We start from the raw sequence: 16,379 nt of genomic DNA, 5'->3' as shown, positions 1-16,379 counted from the left end.
CTCCCGACCATCTGGAGATCGCGACTTTTCTGGAAAGGCGGGCGCGCGCTTGGGAACTTACCTGCACCCCGGCCCTTTCTTTGGTTCGCGCGTCTTCACTTATTGCGCCGTTCTCTCTCCCGTCTGGAATTCATTTCTTCTACTCACAAACGGGTATTCTGGACTGGAAGCCTTCACTTGCTTATTGATTTTCTTTTGTTGCATGACTTGAAGCCGAGGACGTGGCTGCTCTGCGATGATCCGATTCGGCTCCTGTCTTGAGTCCACGTCTACCTACTTGTGATTGATTGATTGACCCCGAAGAAGAACCTGCCTGCGTAAGAAGTGCAGAGCTGTTGAAACTGAGAGGAAGGACTAAACGGAAGAGGTCTCACGATGCATATTATCAAGCCGGTTTGGCTGACCCATGGAGGTAGGCTTTCCCTTCCTTCTTTCTTTCCTTCTTTTTCGGAGCCACGACGTGCCTGTCTAGCACAGGTCCCCTCTTTGAATACAACTGGAATATTGAACCACCGACGTGACTGACTAACCGTTACTGCTTCGAATACAGGCGAGAGAAAAGACTTCGAAGTCTACAGCTGCGATGTATCCCCCGATGGAAGCCGCCTAGTCACCGCAGCCGGAGGTTAGTACACACGCATACAAACTTAGCCAACCGGATGGGTGTTAACGGTATTGTCATCATCTATACAGACGGATACGTGCGGATTTGGTCGACGGAAGCGATTTGCGACACGGACGACTCGGCGGGCAAACCGAAGCAGCTGGCGTCCATGAGTAACCATTCAGGGACGATCCATACGGTTCGCTTTTCGCCGAACGGCAAGTACCTTGCGTCTGGGGCGGACGATAAGATTGTTTGTATTTATTCACTGGATGCGAACCCGCCGTCGCATGCTTCGACCTTTGGTATGTACTGGATTTGCGTATTGGATTTGCGATCTTGAGGGATGGGCACTGATGCTGTCTTTTTTTTTTGTTTGTTTTTAGGGACAAATGAGGCTCCTCCCGTGGAAAATTGGCGCACGATTCGGAGATTGATCGGTCACGATAACGATGTGCAGGACTTGGGCTGGTCGTATGATTCGTCGATACTGGTGTCTGTTGGGTTGGATTCGAAAGTGGTCGTGTGGTCGGGACACACGTTTGAGAAGCTTAAGACGCTGTCTGTCCATCAAAGTCACGTCAAGGGGATCACGTTCGACCCGGCAAACAAGTACTTCGCTACGGCCAGTGACGACCGAACTGTTCGGATCTTCCGTTTCACCTCCCCGGCTCCGAATTCGACCGCCCACGACCAGATGAACAACTTCGTCCTGGAACACACCATCACTGCTCCCTTCCAGAACTCGCCCTTGACGGCATACTTCCGACGGTGCTCATGGTCCCCGGATGGAATGCATATCGCCGCGGCTAATGCCGTGAATGGGCCTGTTAGCTCCGTCGCCATCATTAACCGTGGATCGTGGGACGGAGATATCAACCTGATCGGGCATGAAGCGCCGGTTGAAGTTTGCGCGTTCTCTCCTCGGCTCTATTCTATGCAACCGAGCAACAAACAGTCCGACCACCCGGCGCCTAGCGTGACCGTTATTGCGTGCGCCGGGGGTGATAAGTCGCTGAGCATATGGATCACCAGCAATCCGCGGCCCATTGTCGTTGCGCAAGAGCTGGCGGCCAAGTCCATCTCGGATCTTGCCTGGACTCCGGATGGGAAGTGTCTTTATGCGACGGCCTTGGACGGGACGATCCTGGCTGTGCGTTTTGAAGATGGGGATCTGGGATTCGCGATGGCTATGGAGGAGAATGAAAAATCCCTTACGAAGTTCGGTACCAACAGAAGGGGCGCTGGGATCACAGAGACTACGGACGGACTGCTCCTCGAGGAGAAGAGCAAGGCTGGGGAGAGCAAGGCTGTCGAGGGTCGCATGGGCGCCCTGATGGGTGACGACCATGCGGCTTCCGATAGCGTGGTCAATGGGAAAGCTGCGCCGGCGAACGGAACGACACCAGCGCGCGCCCCGTCTCCCGCTCCCGATACCCAGAAGAGCCAAGCGAACGGAACATCAGCAACCCCGCAAGCTCCAGAACCAGAGAAACCGGACCCCTACCAGGCCAAGCTGGAACGACTCAAACAACGCCCGACTTACACCAAGGAGGGCAAGAAACGCATCGCCCCGCTACTGGTATCCGGAGCTGGCGCTGCCGAGTCGTCTCTGCCGCAGGCGCGGCTGATGGCGTCGGTCAGCAGCCAGGTGAAGGCCGATACGCCGCAGTCGATTGTCGACCTGTCCAAGCCGTTCGACGGGCTGCCGAAGGGCGGACTGGCGGCATTGCTGTTCGGGAACAAGCGCAAACTGGCACAGATCGAGGGAGACGAGGATGGACACGTTGAGAAACGCGTGGCCGTCGCCAGCCAGAATGGAGCCACCCCGATTCTGGCCAACACGCCCGACGGGTTGCTCCCGGCTCAGCCGCAACCTGCGGCGACGGGACAGCAACCGACCCCAGAGTTCATCCGGCCGGCGGTGACGAACCCGTGCATGTCGATCAGCCAGCTGCGGCTGGCCGTCCCCAAGGTTCGCAGCCAGATCCTGCGCGCCATCGACTCATCGGGCCAGCCGACGGAGCCGCCCAGTGCATCGGGGGAGTCGAGCAAGTCGCGCGCGGAAGTGGTGTTCGAAGTGCGCAACCCGTCCCTGGCGAGCCTGACGGGGCGCGCCGTCGACCGAGAGCCGGTGCGGCTCACCCTGTCCCGGGGCGAGCAGCCGCTGTGGCAGGATTACCTGCCGCGGACGGCTCTGCTGGCGACAGGCAATCAGAGTATGTGGGCTGTAGGCTGCGAAGACGGGTCAGTCTACATCTGGACGCCGGCGGGGCGCCGTCTGGTAAGCGCGCTGGTACTCGAAGCGCAGCCAGTGATCCTGGAGTGCCACGGGCCGTGGATCCTGTGCATCTCAGCCGTGGGCATGTGCTACGTGTGGAACGTGAAGAACCTGTCGTCGCCGCACCCGCCCATCTCGCTGCAGCCGGTGCTGGACGCAGCGGTACACAGCCTAGGAGCGCACCCGTCTTCCGCGCCGTCGGTGACGAACGCTCGGGTCAACTCGGAGGGCCGCGTGGTCGTGGCGCTGTCCAACGGCGAGGGCTACGTCTACTCGCCGTCACTATTCACCTGGCAGCGCGTGTCCGAGGCGTGGTGGGCCGTGGGCAGCCAGTACTGGAACACGACAGAAGCCCCCGTAGGCAACCTACAGGCGCGGCGTGGCCCACAGCCACGCGAGCCAGCGACGGCCGCAGCGGCCGTATCAGCGGGGATCGTCCCATTCCTGGAACGGAACACCACCAACGAGACGCTGCTGCGCGGCCGGGCTTACTTCCTGCAGCGACTGATCAAGGTGCTGCTGTCGCGGGAGGGATACGAAGGGTTCGAGTCGAGCGTGTCGATCGCGCACCTGGAGAACCGCGTGGCGGCGGCGTTGTCGCTGGGCGCGAAGGAGGAGTTCCGTCTTTACTTATCGATGTACGCTAAGCGGATTGGAGCGGAGGGGCTGAAGGGGAAGGTGGAGGAGTTGCTGAAGGGGTTGATTGGGGGGTTGTTCGAGGAGGAGGGGGAGGATGAACAGGCCGAGGACGAAGGCGACGGCGCCGGCGATGACAGCGAGGACGATGCGGGGACGGTGGCTCGTCGGATGGGCTCGCGGGCAGATGATCGGAACTGGCGCGAGAGTTCGGAGACTCTTTGTGGCTGGCCACGGGAGGTGTTGTTGAAGGAGGTGATCTTAGCGTTGGGTATGTTTTCCCTTGTTCTCTTTTCTCGCTTTTTTTCTTTTTTTTTTTTTTTGTTCATTCCTATCCTTTTCGATCGATGAGATATGCATACTAACTGAGGTCTAGGGAAACACCGCGATCTGCAACGGGTGACGGTGCCGTATGCGAAACTGCTGGGAATGGTGGATAATGAGGATGCGATGGAGACGTGAAGAGGGGATGGGATGTACTTGTTCTGGCGTATTGGGGTTTGGGATAGTGGGGGGGATCACTGATTGACTATTTATTTTCATTTTCATTTTTCTCCTGTTCTCTAAACTATATCTATACCTTGTCTGTTCTATGAAGCTATTCGGGTCAGGGTTGGTAAGGCACGTGGGCGGTGAGGCTAGGCGAGTCTTCTTCCCAACTTCCGCCCGTACCTCTCTCCCTCTACTACTACTACCACCACTACCACCACTCCATACCACCACTACCTTACTAAAGACGGCCATTCTGCCAACCGCCAAACTGTCGCGCACCAAAACTCCCGCGGGGCTTCTGTTGCTTTCTGCCCCTCTTCACTCCTTCCTCTGCCCGTCCGCAGCCGGTCGGTTCCCCTCTTCTTCCTCTCCCTCTTCATCCCTCCTCTTTGCTTCCTCCCTCACTTCTTCTTCCTTCTTCCCTACCCGTCCCCCCACTTCTTTCCTTTCTTCTCGTTTCTATTCTAGTAAACGAAAATCCAAGAACAAGAAAATGCCTCCCAAGAAGGCGCAGGTGCAGGAGAAGGTCATGCTGGGCCGTCCGGGTAACAACCTGAAGAGTGGTATCGTATGTGAGCACACCGCCTTGTCTTTTCTTTTTTCTTTCTTGGCGGGTTTGTTTTTTTTTTTTTTTTTTCTGCCCACCCGCTTAATTTTTTTCTCTCTTTCTTTCTTCCGCACTCTCTCCTATTTAAACCTGTCCTTCCCCCTTCCTGGACTTCTTGGTCTTCCTTTCTTTCACATTCACCATGTGACTCCCATTATGGACTGTCATGAAGTCTTCCATGCAGGAACCTAACAGTATGTAGGTTGGTCTGGCCAACGTCGGTAAATCCACCCTCTTCCAGGCTATTACCAAGTCCTCCCTGGGTAACCCGGCCAACTTCCCCTATGCCACCATCGACCCCGAAGAGGCTCGTGTCATCGTCCCCGATGACCGCTTCGACTGGCTCTGTGAGCACTACAAGCCCAAGTCGCGCGTCCCCGCCAACTTGACGGTCTATGATATCGCCGGTCTGACCCGTGGTGCCTCCACCGGTGCCGGTCTCGGTAACTCCTTCTTGTCGCACATCCGTGCCGTCGATGCCATCTTCCAGGTCGTCCGTTGCTTCGACGACGCCGAGATCATCCACGTCGAGGGTGATGTCGACCCCCAGCGTGATCTGAACATCATCAGCGAGGAGCTGCGCGTCAAGGATATCGAGTTCACCGAGAAGGCTCTCGACAACCTGAAGAAGCAGACTCGTCGTGGTGGCCAGTCCCTGGAGATGAAGAAGCTCCGTGAGGAGGAGGCGACCGTTGAGAAGATCCTGGCTCACCTGCAGGCTGGCAAGGATGTCAGACACGGCGACTGGGCTCCTAAGGAGGTACGTTTATCATTCTTTTCTTTGTCTTTGTATCCCTTTTTATCCCATTCCGTCCTACCCCTCGGGGTTGCCTATTATGATGAACAAGAGCGTTCGCTCTATAATCCCAGCTCGTCGAGTACCTCATTTTTTATAAACTCACGTAGAGGTGCCATGAGAGAACATCCAATCTGATACCAATTCACATTCTGCCATTGATCTTCACGATTCTGCTTGGCAACTCGCTAATGATGAATCCAGGTCGAGGTTATCAACCCCCTTCTGCTGCTCACCGCCAAGCCGGTCGTGTATCTGGTCAACCTGAGTGAGAGGGATTACATCCGCCAGAAGAACAAGTACCTGCCCAAGGTCTTTGAGTGGGTCAAGACCAACTCCCCCGGCGATCCTCTGCTGCCCATCTCGGCCTGCTTCGAGGAGCGTCTGACCCTGATCGGCGACGAGAAGGCCGCCGAGGAGGAGTGCAAGAAGCTGGAGACCAAGTCCGGTCTGCCCAAGGTCATCACCACCATGCGCAAGGTGCTCAACCTGGCCAGCTTCTTCACCACCGGTGAGGACGAGGTCCGCCAGTGGACCATCCGCAAGGGCATCAAGGCGCCCGCCGCGGCCGGTGTCATCCACACCGACTTTGAGAAGACCTTCATCCAGGCTGTCGTCTACAACTATGAAACCCTGCGCGAGCTCGGCGACGAGTCCGCTGTCAAGGCGGCCGGCAAGGTCATGACCAAGGGCAAGGAATACGTCGTCGAGGACGGCGATGTCTTGTTGATCAAGGCGGGTGCTGCACGTGGATAAACAGATAAATAGATGAATAAAAGTATTAGTATCTGAATGTACCCGATCGTAGCATGATTTTCAGTTTCTCAGTATCTTGGACTGTACATCGTAATCGTAGTTCCGTTTTCAGACACCAGGCCCCATCATATACCATCGTATACCTACCATCACCAGACCCGACATGATATGATGTAGTATCTTATTTTTACCGCCGTAAAAATGTCACGTGACATGACAACTTCCCCGCGCCAGCGGAGCTCTCAGTACTGCAACAGTCTGCAACACACCATATAACACCAGCACCGCCATCATGTTTAAAAAGGAGTGAGTTGACCCAATGTGTCTAGTTGCCGTGTCTTTAGTACCAGAGGGCAAACACAAGGAGAAAGAAAACAGAAAGAAAACAAAAGAGAAAAGAACACAGGAAGAAAAAAATATAACCCCGCCTGCACTCCCCCTCATCAGCAAGCATCAATCTCCTCGCCCCAGTCAAGGGAGGACATAGCTGTCATGCAGAAGAGAAGAAGAAGACGATGAAGAAGAAATGACTCTGACTCTGATTATGGAGGAGAAAAAAGACAAGAATGATAAGCTAACAGAACGGTAAAATAGTCTTGCCCCCTCCGCGCGCTCAAAAGTCAAATCCTCCGTCCAGCGCGGCCTGCGTCAGAAATTCCTCGACGCGCACCCCGGTTTCGAGCCTTATATCGACGAGGTCTTGCCGAAGAAGGCCCAGCTGGATGCTGTGAAGCTGTATGGCGCCCCTTTTTCCGCACCTTCTATCACCCACTGTGTATACACACATATCTATCTATCTATCTATCTATCTATCTATCTATCAATGAAGAAACTGACAGAAGACAACGACCAGACCAGACAAGTGCACCCTCTACTCAATCTCCACCGAACCCCTCTTCTACCAACCCCAAGACGGCCCGCCCATCCCGCACCTGAAACTCGTCCACGCGTATCCCTCCGCCCTCCCCACCATCCAGATCGACCGCGGCGCTATCCGCTTCGTGCTGTCCGGCGCGACGCTCATGGCGCCGGGTCTCACCTCCCCCGGTGGACGGCTGCCCGATGCGGAACATCAGTTGGAAGCGGGCACGGTGGTCGCTGTTGTGGCTGAGGGGAAGGAGTTGGCTTGTCTGGTTGGGCCGTTGAAGGTCGGCACGGAGGAGATCAAGCAGAAGGGGAAGGGGGTTGCCTTGGAGGAGGGGCATTATTTGGGGGATGGGTTGTGGGGGATGGTTCTTGATTAGTTTTTCCTTACCTTCGGTGTGGGGGGGTAGGGGGGTTTCTTCGGATATGGTATGGTTTTTGTTGATCTGTTTCCTTTCTTATTTGTGGTATGGTTGTTTCTTTTAAGTGTTTTTTCTTGAGTTTAGTTAGTTATGGGTTGATGATACCTGATATCGTTTTGTCTGTCTAGGGGGATATGATAAATCAATTGAAACTATAACAGCATATATAGACGTGTGAAGAAGGTATGTAATCAAAATCAATCAGGTATGTACATTCAATTCTGCAAGTCAAGGCAAATCATCCACCCTATCCAACGCTTCTTCCGCACTAGGCGACATGTCCCCGCGCGGGGATACATCCCCGCTTTCTCCTCTTCCCATAGACAACGACAGCGATGAAGCCGGGGACGTCGACCAAGGCGGCGTGATCGCCAGCCCCAGGCCCCTAACGCTGGTACTAGACCCGTTCACCTGGCCGTTTCCGTTGCGCAGACCCGCTCGAGACACCGCCCGGCGCAGCATGTCGCCTGACCCGTCGAGCGCGATCAGGAACCGCGCGAGCTCCGCACACAGATCCCAGTCGCTCTTGTGCGAGGCGAGCGCAATGAGCCGCACGACGTAGTCTTCGATGGGGGCTTCGTGGCCGTTGTCGTCGTCGTCGAAGGCTTGGAGGACGAGGAGGTAGCCGACGGCCGTTTTGAGGGAGTTGAGCTTGAGGGCTTGCTCGAAGAGGTCTTTGGGAGGGGGGAGGTAGGTGAAGAGGGTGCGCCAGGAGCGGAGTTCTGTTTTGCGTGTGCACTGCACGACGATGTCGAGGTAGACTTTTGTAGGGAGGGAGGCTTGCAGGAAGGAGATGACTGAGGGGAGGAGGGGGTCGTGTTTTAGGGACGGGTCGTTGGTTTTGCTGTCTTTGCTTTCGTTGTCCACTTCGTCGTCGAGGACGTGGTGGAGGAGGACTTCTAGGGCGTGCGGGAAGTAGGAGAGGTGCGCGAAGTGCTGGCTGAGGGATAGTGCCGACGGCATGTCGCCATTCACGAGGCTGTATTGGAGGAAGTAGGGGAGGAATAGATGGGTCTGTCTGGTTAGCCTAGTGGATTTCATGTCGAAGGGAGAGGACATACTCGGATGGCAAACTTCAACACCGAGAACGTGACATCCCGACGCTGGATCATCTCTGATTCCACACCCAGTACAATACCCTTGCTGAGCAAGACCGAGAGCGGATAAAAGTCCAAGGGCATTTCGATCGCTTTGGGCACATCCTCCCGCCGCAGCACGTCCTGCACATCACCCCACGCGAGTAGATCCTTCCCACAAAACGTCCAGAGAGAATCCCTCAGAGAAAGGTTATTGTGGTACATGTTCAGAGCCAATTCGGCGGCCGGGCTGGGAGGAAGCGACTCGTCCATAGGTTGAGTAAAATTGAAGGACACCTGGTCTCGCATCAAGATGTAGTACTCGACGTCGTGAGCAACCACCCGCATGTCATATTTCAGGTCACCGCTATCAGACAGTGACGGCTGGAGTAGAACCAAATTCCCATCAACCAAGAGAAGCACGGATGCAACTTTGACATCTTGAGATGGATCGCCATTGCCTGCACTGATAAGTACCATGTCGATTCAACAGGGAGAAAGATGAGGAACATACGCATCTGATCATCAGGCAAGACCCAACTGATTGCCCGCACTCGAGTGGGCGCTCGTACAATCCCGTTGAAGGCAATCTGGCCCACCGGGACCAATGTAATCCGAGGTTGCGTCGCATTTATAATATAATGATAAAGGATGTTGTCGTAGGTATAAACAAGGATGGAGTCTTCGCCCGACGGCCCGATGAAGACCACAGGTGAGGGGAGGTATTCTATGTGCAAGATGGAATGGTTGTTCAGGGGGAGTTCTCGGGAATATAGTCGTAGCTGTCTCGTTAGCCTCGTCCAACGTTTTACAAAGTGGCACCTACCTCGTAAGAACCGTCGCTCTCGACGGCGGCGATCAAAATATGGCCGTACCAGCACATGCCACCCCGCACAGCAAATGAGTTTTCGATTTTGGGGTCTTCAAAGATCTTCCACCGTCCGCTATTCACGCTGTAATGCGCTAGACCCCGTCTACCGGCGATGGCTACATATCGCCCGTCCTGAGAGACCACGCTGGAGCGGATTGGCCACTGGGAATGCAAGTAACCAGGGGGATATTGGGCATGATGCCACAAAGAGTCCTTGCCGGATATCGACATGAGGTCTGGTAAATCATGGCCACGGTACAGGATGACTTCCGTCCCCGTCTGTAACAAGCCCCGTGCGAGGTTTGCAGATGAATAGCACCCTGTCAAAGAGCTCCGTGCTGTTTCCAAAACCCACAAGCGACGATCGTTACGAGCAGCGAGGATGATATCTGAGCCACCGCCGATCCAGCAGCCGTGCGAGACTCCAGCCACCCAATCTTCCGCTTTCGACTTGGCCAGAGACCGGTCTGAGGTGAAACTGTTGCCTACCAGCTTGCCAAAGACACTCCACGTCGTCCATCCGCGATTGTAGCCGGCGAAAAGACAATACCCATCTGGTGAATAAGACAGGAAGGAAAGATCGCCCGTTGTCATTGGCGAGGCTGGGAGCTGAAGCTTTTGAGACAGCGGCACGTTTCCAAAATAGTCTTTGGCGGTGTAGACGAGAATTTCGCCATTGGCGCAGTTCACCGTGAGGAGGGAAAATCGCGCATTGACAGCGACCTTCACTGCTCTCTCACCTTCGTGTTTTGGGTCATGGAAACAGTGGCCGTGGAAGAGCTTTTTGGGGGCGTCGGGTTCGTCCGGTGTCTCAGAGACGCGTTGGACTGCGTATGCCTGTCCTTCGTTGGTGACCCAGACTAAGAGGTTGATGGCACGGTCATACACCATGTCGGTGATAGAGGTCCGTTTGGAGACGCCCAATATCCGACTCAGGAGTTCCGATGTAGTCTGAGACCCAGTCGCATCTGGACTCCATCGAATGCACTGGATGGCCGCCGGCTTGACCGTGGCGACCACCAGTTCATGGTCCAGAGCGAGGGCTTTGACAATCCCCGACTCGATCTTGATGGCCATTCTAAACCGGATACTAACATCGCGGATTCCATTGGCATCCTCCTTGTTGGACAGGCGGGCAATCTGCTGACGGCGGGTTTGTGTGGACGGATCGAATTTCTGCTCGTAAACTCTGCTATTAGGGTCGGAGGCGATGGTATAGGTAAGTAAGTATCCGTTTTGGGTTTGAACGACGAGAATCGTAGAGTCCGGATGCATGAGTAGGGCTACATTGGGGCCATAGGTCTCGAGGGACGACGCGGACCGTGTAACGGCGGCGACAACGGCGGTAGGCTGATAGATAAGCTTAGTTCACGCACCCGACCCAGGGCAAGATAGAAGGTATCCCGGAACATACCCGTGTTTGCCAAACGGCGATTGACGACCGACTCAGGGTCGCGAATATATGACCGCTCCGCGACACACAGAGACCGGTGATAGCCTCCTCCGCCCACGCCGAATCCGTTCCAGACGGGGGTTTCGGTTCATTTTCGGTCAGCGTCAGTCTCTGCTCCACAGAGGTCTCCAGCTCTACCGCCTCATCATCATCGGACCATGAGTGTGGGATTCCGGGGCCGTTGATCGCATAGACCCGGGGGACGCCATTGGGCCAGTACATGGCTCGACACGGGTGCGAGAGATACCGAGGGGAACAAGCTCACAGAGAGTCATCTTCGGGAGAACAAAGACACTCAAACCGTGGAAATCGGGGCAAGGTGAATCCCAAGCTTGCCAGCCATGTCCAACCGAGTGTCCTTATCGTAATGTCAATGATTTGAGGGGATGGAGGAGGGACCGACGAGAATGCGGAGATGCAGCAGAGACGGGGGGGCTGATCACGTGCTGCGGGAGCTCCAGAAGCCGAACAAACCGAACAAACTCCCGATTGGGATTAGCCGTAATTTTGGTATTCTTGCAGTACATGGAAAGTTACGACGATTTCTGGATATGGAACCGATTGGAAAGTCCCCGCAGCCCCAAATTCCCCGCGACATCATCTGTCCTCCTGTCTCATCCACATCACCCCTGATATCTGATTTTGAGAATGGTAAGGGATCCTTGCTCGGTATATGGTACCTTGGTTGCATCTATCATTTCTAATTACTATCTCAATTAGGCCCCGACAGAATCCAACAAGCGCCTGGCGCTTGCGATCATCGACTTCCTGGGCTCCAGCCTGAAAGACGGCACCCTGACTGCTGACGATGCGGAGTCGATCGAGATCGCCCAGTCGTGCATCGCCGATACCTTCAAGGTCGACCCGTCCGATGAGGCCGCGGTCAAGGATGCCGTGGGTGGCCAGTCGTTGACGGGCATCTACAGTGTTTACGAGAAGCTCAGGAGAAAGCCCTCCGGCGAGGCATCCGCCAGCAGTGGTGCCCAGTCTCAGCCCAGCCCGGCCCAAGAGAGCTCCAAGCCCCAGGCTGGCGCCCCTACGCCCGAATCCGATAAGCTGAAGTCTGAAGGAAACAGCGCGATGGCTCGCAAGGACTACCCCGCTGCTATCGAGCGCTACTCCAAGGCGCTGGAGGCTGCCCCCGCCAACCCTATCTATCTCTCCAACCGCGCTGCTGCCTACTCCGCGTCCGGACAACACCAGAAGGCTATCGACGATGCCGAGCTCGCCGTTGCGGTTGATCCTAAGTACTCCAAGGCGTGGAGCCGGCTGGGACTCGCCCGGTTTGATATTGCCGATTTCAACGGTGCCAAGGAGGCCTACGAGAAGGGTATCGAAGCCGAGGGTAACGGTGGCAGTGATGCCATGAAGAGGGGCCTTGAGACTACCAAGAGAAAGATCGCGGAGGTGAGCAGTGGCTCGGAGCCTCCTGCTGATGCTGTCGATGAGGCTCCTGGCGCCTCTCGCGGCGGCGGTGGCGGTGGTATGCCCGACCTCTCTTCGCTGGCCAGCATGCTTGGAGGCGGCGGTGGCGGCGGCGGCGGCGGTGGTGGCGGTATGCCCGATCTGAGCTCGATCATGAGCAACCCCATGTTCGCGAGCATGGCCCAGAACCTCATGAGCAACCCGGACATGCTGGGCAACCTCATGAACAACCCCCAGCTGAGACAGATGGCCGACAACTTCCGCGGTGGCGGCGGCATGCCGGACATGTCTCAATTGATGAACGACCCCAGCCTTGCTGATATGTGAGTTCCTCTATATATGCCAGATGGGTCGTTGAAATGCTAACGAAGATTTACAATAGGGCACGTAATATGATGGGTGGTGGCGGCGGAGCTGACCGCGGTAATCAGGGATAAAAACTTTGCATTTATGTTCGATACGTTTGAATTCTTTGAATCAGATTGGCCCTAGTAATATTCTGCCGGCTATTTTCTTAGTTGTGAAGTGAGATAGAGCTTGACGCAATGAAGTGATACCAGTAGTGTTCCGTTTTTGTGTGGCCTCCCGAGTGAAGAATAGCCACGTGCTAGGCGTACTGCTATTTACAAACGACAATATGAAACACAACTCATAATTTATTTCATAGATACAAGAACCAGCTAATAAAGCCAACAAGCTGAGCATCGGCCCAGATGCAATGCGAAGAGTGGAGCGGTGAGTTAACCGGATAAGACGCCATATACACCAGAATAGACAAGACTCCCAACAGACAGGATCCATATGGAAAGAGACCTGCAGTCTCCACAGTTCCCATAAAGGTCCGTGTCGCCCCAAGGTTTTGGGGAATCGAACCAAGTGAATAAGAAAAAAAGAAAGATAATACAGTCACTGGGCACGAAATGAAGAAAAAAATAAAAAGGAAGATTTCCAGCGTAATTAGTCATGGTTACTGTCTCAAACACGAGCGCCATTTCCGCCTGGTCTCTATTTGGGAACAATATTGTACAGTCGGATGATATCAAAACAATGGAGAAAAGATGGGAGGTGGGAGGAATTCATCAGGGATCGCCGATAATCAAGACATGAGTGTTTGTAAATCGTCGGAAATGGGAGAAAGGGTGTATGGAAGAGCAACCGAGGCTTAGATGTAGTCACGGGCGGCCTTCTGCAGCTCGATCAATCTCCACCCGCGGGTCTCGGGGTTGTTGACCTCGTCGGGGATCCGCGTCAAGCCAATGGCGTAGGTCACCAGCTGGACCTTGTCCTCCATACCGGCGGCGAGCTCGTTGGTCTTCGTGTTGCGATACACGTGGACTTCTTGCGTGCGGCAGGTCACCACGAACACCGGGATCTCACCGGGGTCCAGCATCCGCGCGTGCGTGACGTCAACGCCACGGATATCGAGAATCCGGCCATCGGACTTGAGGCCGGCGGTGGTGTACTGCTGCGCCAGGGCAGCGTAGACGTGGAACTGGGCGTCCGAGAGCCAAAGCTTGAGGGTCTCGGTATCACCCTTCACGTAGGCGTCAAGCACCTCCGGGAGGATGTACTCGCGCATGTCCCTCAAGAAGGTTTCCATCTGGAAGTTGGGATCCATCTCCCGGAACTTCTTGACAACCATGGCCGTCTCGTTTTCGGCAAAGAATCCAGCAACGCGGTCGGTGATGCTGCGGGCGGTGCTGATCAGAGGGTTCTCGGACTCATTGTAGGTCTCCTTGAACGTGAAGAGCTTCTGCATCATAGGGTTGGAATCCTTGAAATCGCGCCACGACTCTTTCCACGCGGCATCCTTGTGCAGTGTGACGTTGGTTCCAGCACTTTAAATCCATTAGTATCAGGTCGACATCACAGATCTCGAACATCACAGTATGCTTACTTCGGGTCCTCAACAATTGGCCCAGACTTGTGGCCAGCCTTGGCCTCCATCTGTTCGCGAAGCTGTCGCTGCTTGCGTCGCTCCTCCTTTTCAATCCAACCACCATACCGAGAGCTGCTGCCATCATCAATGGCGTCCTTCACGTTCTTGTAGGCCTCGGTCTCTCGCACAGGTCGGGTGGCCTTTTCGAGCCCCTCTCCCGTCGCGTTCACACCCTTTCGCAGGCCTTTCACAACGCCGGTGTTCCAGGTCCACGCGGCACCCGTGCCAATGGCCTTCCCGGTGGTCTTGAGCACAGTCGAGGTCCGGCTAGTAGCGGCTCCCGAGGCGGCTTCGTAGGCGGCACGAGCCTTCTTAATGTTCTCGCTCTCTCTGAATTCATGCGCTGACGATGCCAGAGCCTTGGTGGATTCTTCCCACTCCTTGGAAGCCTTGAACTCCGTCTGAAGAGTCTCGCGGAACACTTGCCAGGGGGATTTGTCACCATGGGGCGGGGGCGGAGGCGCATCCTTCTTTCCGTCACCGGACTGTCCCTCTTCCTTGGACTCTCCATCCTTTTCATCCTTCGCGTCTTCAGATTGCTTCTCCTTCTGCTGTTCTTTCTGTTGTTGTTGTTGCTGCTGTTGCCAGAGGGAAGTGGCGGCATGGAAAGATCTCGACAACGGGAGGGTGGCGTACGGAGAGAGGATCTGGGCGACGGGACGGTTCGCAGGCAGAGGGTTCAACGGGAGGGCGGTCCTGGACGGTGATGTCGAATAGGAGGAAGCCTGGATCAATGACCGCTGAGCGTACGAGCTCTTGAGCGTCGGCATTTGAGGGCGCAAGGTAGCCGCCCGAGCGGTGGCCGACATCCTGGTAGCCGAAATCATGCTCTAGAGGTCGAGAAGGAGAGAAGGGAGGGGATAAAGGTGATTAAGAAATCAATAAAGGTCTAAAAGTGAGCCACGCCCCAAGAATCGAATCGTGGTTGAGGGAGTAGCGCGTGGAGAAGGGAAGAGGAGGCAAGTGAGCGATGTCGGAAAGGCGGTTTGGAGAAGGAAAAAAGTTGAGTTGGACGATTGAGGCGGATGGAAACGCCAAGAATTCGAAAATTCGGCCGGGGTTTCTTCCGCCCTTTTCGTTCCCGGCCCAGTTCGGTTTGCGCCGCATCACACCCTGTCTCTGTTCCTTCTGGTGACCTACGATATCATTGAATTCTTCTTTTTCCTGCTTGATCGTTGACTGCGTTGGTCGGTGCGTCCGCCGCGCTCTTTTCCTACCACCTACGCCCTCAAGAGGCAACCGCAAAGATGAACACTTCGATTGTCAACGTCTTGACGAAGGCTGCGCCTTTGTCTGCCCGGCAGTTCTCCCTTCGAGTCCCCTCCACGTGTTCCATGCGCCCTTTCTCGACGACGACCCTGAGAACAGCAGCAGCCTCCTCTCGAGACAAGAACCGCGAGCTCGAGAAGCAGTTCCTGAACCCGCAAAATGAGCAGTCCAAGGACGACTCGCCCCTGTCGGCGATTACCCGGATGATGCAGGGAGAGGCCGGCCGTCCGTCCCAGAACGTGAGCCGGGATTACTCCAGAATGGCGGAGAGCCTCGAAGCCGAAATTCTTAAACAACCCTACGCCGACCGATCCCCTCCGCACCACCTCCACGTCTACGCGCACAAGCACAACACGGTCATTACCTTGACCCGGCCAAACGGCAGCCCCCTGTTCACGATGAGTTGTGGCAACCTCGGTTTCCGCAAAGGCGGTCGTGCGGGCTTCGATCCCGCGTATCAGCTGTCCGCACATGTGTTTGCTCAGATTCAGGAGAGAGGTCTTCTGCTCCAAATACAGAGACTGGATATCATCTTCCGTGGGTTTGCTCTCGGCCGGGAAGCGTTCACGAAGGTCCTGCTGGGAAATGAGGGCAAAAACGTTCGAGGACTTGTTAGCCGGGTAACGGACGCTACCAGAATCAAGTTCGGTGGTACCAGGAGCCGGAAGGTTCGCCGGCTGGGTTAAGCCATTCGTTTTTGTTTGGGAAATGTTTATGTCTTTGATTGCGGAGGAAGAATACATCCATTTCGACGGGTTTCGTGAGGGGATCGAAAGGGATCCCCCGGGTTTCATGTTTATTTGAGTGACCCAACACTTGTACACTAGTTGGCTTATTCCAGAGACCAGGAAAGGCCTGAATCCAATGTAGCTACCGTATTCTGCCTCC

At 55.3% G+C, this 16,379-nt stretch overlaps 7 protein-coding genes across 7 annotated transcripts; 4 read left to right on the top strand and 3 right to left on the bottom strand.

The window, feature by feature from the left end:
- Positions 1 to 375: 375 nt before the first annotated feature.
- Positions 376 to 3,983, top strand: hir1 (putative histone transcription regulator Hir1; the record flags this gene model as incomplete). Its single annotated transcript, XM_024816163.1, has 5 exons — positions 376 to 412; positions 551 to 625; positions 694 to 909; positions 991 to 3,792; positions 3,898 to 3,983. The coding sequence occupies 5 exons, from the start codon at positions 376 to 378 to the stop codon at positions 3,981 to 3,983; spliced, it is 3,216 nt and encodes a 1,071-aa protein (XP_024674056.1).
- Positions 3,984 to 4,506: 523 nt separating this feature from the next.
- On the top strand, positions 4,507 to 7,416 carry BDW47DRAFT_116197 (GTP-binding protein YchF; the record flags this gene model as incomplete). The annotated part of the gene is made up of 6 exons (XM_024814894.1): positions 4,507 to 4,581; positions 4,823 to 5,380; positions 5,621 to 6,164; positions 6,273 to 6,276; positions 6,767 to 6,907; positions 7,026 to 7,416. 6 exons carry the CDS (start codon positions 4,507 to 4,509, stop codon positions 7,414 to 7,416), a joined length of 1,713 nt encoding a protein of 570 aa, XP_024674055.1.
- A 172-nt stretch (positions 7,417 to 7,588) lies between these two features.
- Positions 7,589 to 11,217, bottom strand: BDW47DRAFT_102139 (RIC1 family protein). Its single transcript, XM_024811797.1, has 5 exons — positions 10,820 to 11,217; positions 9,361 to 10,755; positions 9,049 to 9,316; positions 8,520 to 8,995; positions 7,589 to 8,472 (listed from the first exon to the last, which is right to left on the bottom strand). The coding sequence occupies exons 1-5, from the start codon at positions 11,078 to 11,080 to the stop codon at positions 7,687 to 7,689; spliced, it is 3,186 nt and encodes a 1,061-aa protein (XP_024674054.1). The 5' UTR covers positions 11,081 to 11,217; the 3' UTR covers positions 7,589 to 7,686.
- Positions 11,218 to 11,506: 289 nt separating this feature from the next.
- BDW47DRAFT_123979 (putative Hsc70 cochaperone (SGT)) lies at positions 11,507 to 12,720 on the top strand (the record flags this gene model as incomplete). Its single annotated transcript, XM_024816162.1, has 3 exons — positions 11,507 to 11,527; positions 11,579 to 12,606; positions 12,666 to 12,720. The coding sequence occupies 3 exons, from the start codon at positions 11,507 to 11,509 to the stop codon at positions 12,718 to 12,720; spliced, it is 1,104 nt and encodes a 367-aa protein (XP_024674053.1).
- Positions 12,721 to 12,892: 172 nt separating this feature from the next.
- Positions 12,893 to 13,360, bottom strand: BDW47DRAFT_5223 (uncharacterized protein). The gene has a single exon (XM_024819225.1). The coding sequence runs from the start codon at positions 13,273 to 13,275 to the stop codon at positions 13,024 to 13,026; it is 252 nt and encodes an 83-aa protein (XP_024674052.1). The 5' UTR covers positions 13,276 to 13,360; the 3' UTR covers positions 12,893 to 13,023.
- Positions 13,361 to 13,445: 85 nt separating this feature from the next.
- Positions 13,446 to 15,031, bottom strand: tim44 (protein translocase subunit TIM44; the record flags this gene model as incomplete). The annotated part of the gene is made up of 2 exons (XM_024816161.1): positions 13,446 to 14,121; positions 14,181 to 15,031. 2 exons carry the CDS (start codon positions 15,029 to 15,031, stop codon positions 13,446 to 13,448), a joined length of 1,527 nt encoding a protein of 508 aa, XP_024674051.1.
- A 250-nt stretch (positions 15,032 to 15,281) lies between these two features.
- BDW47DRAFT_102134 (mitochondrial 37S ribosomal protein uS11m) lies at positions 15,282 to 16,379 on the top strand. The gene has a single exon (XM_024811796.1). The coding sequence runs from the start codon at positions 15,470 to 15,472 to the stop codon at positions 16,175 to 16,177; it is 708 nt and encodes a 235-aa protein (XP_024674050.1). The 5' UTR covers positions 15,282 to 15,469; the 3' UTR covers positions 16,178 to 16,379.

The sequence above is a fragment of the Aspergillus candidus genome, assembly GCF_002847045.1.
Source record: "Aspergillus candidus strain CBS 102.13 unplaced genomic scaffold BDW47scaffold_10, whole genome shotgun sequence".
NCBI classification, from domain to species: domain Eukaryota; kingdom Fungi; phylum Ascomycota; class Eurotiomycetes; order Eurotiales; family Aspergillaceae; genus Aspergillus; species Aspergillus candidus.
Note: the sequence above shows the minus strand (reverse complement) of the source record. Positions and strands in the feature narration are given on the sequence as shown.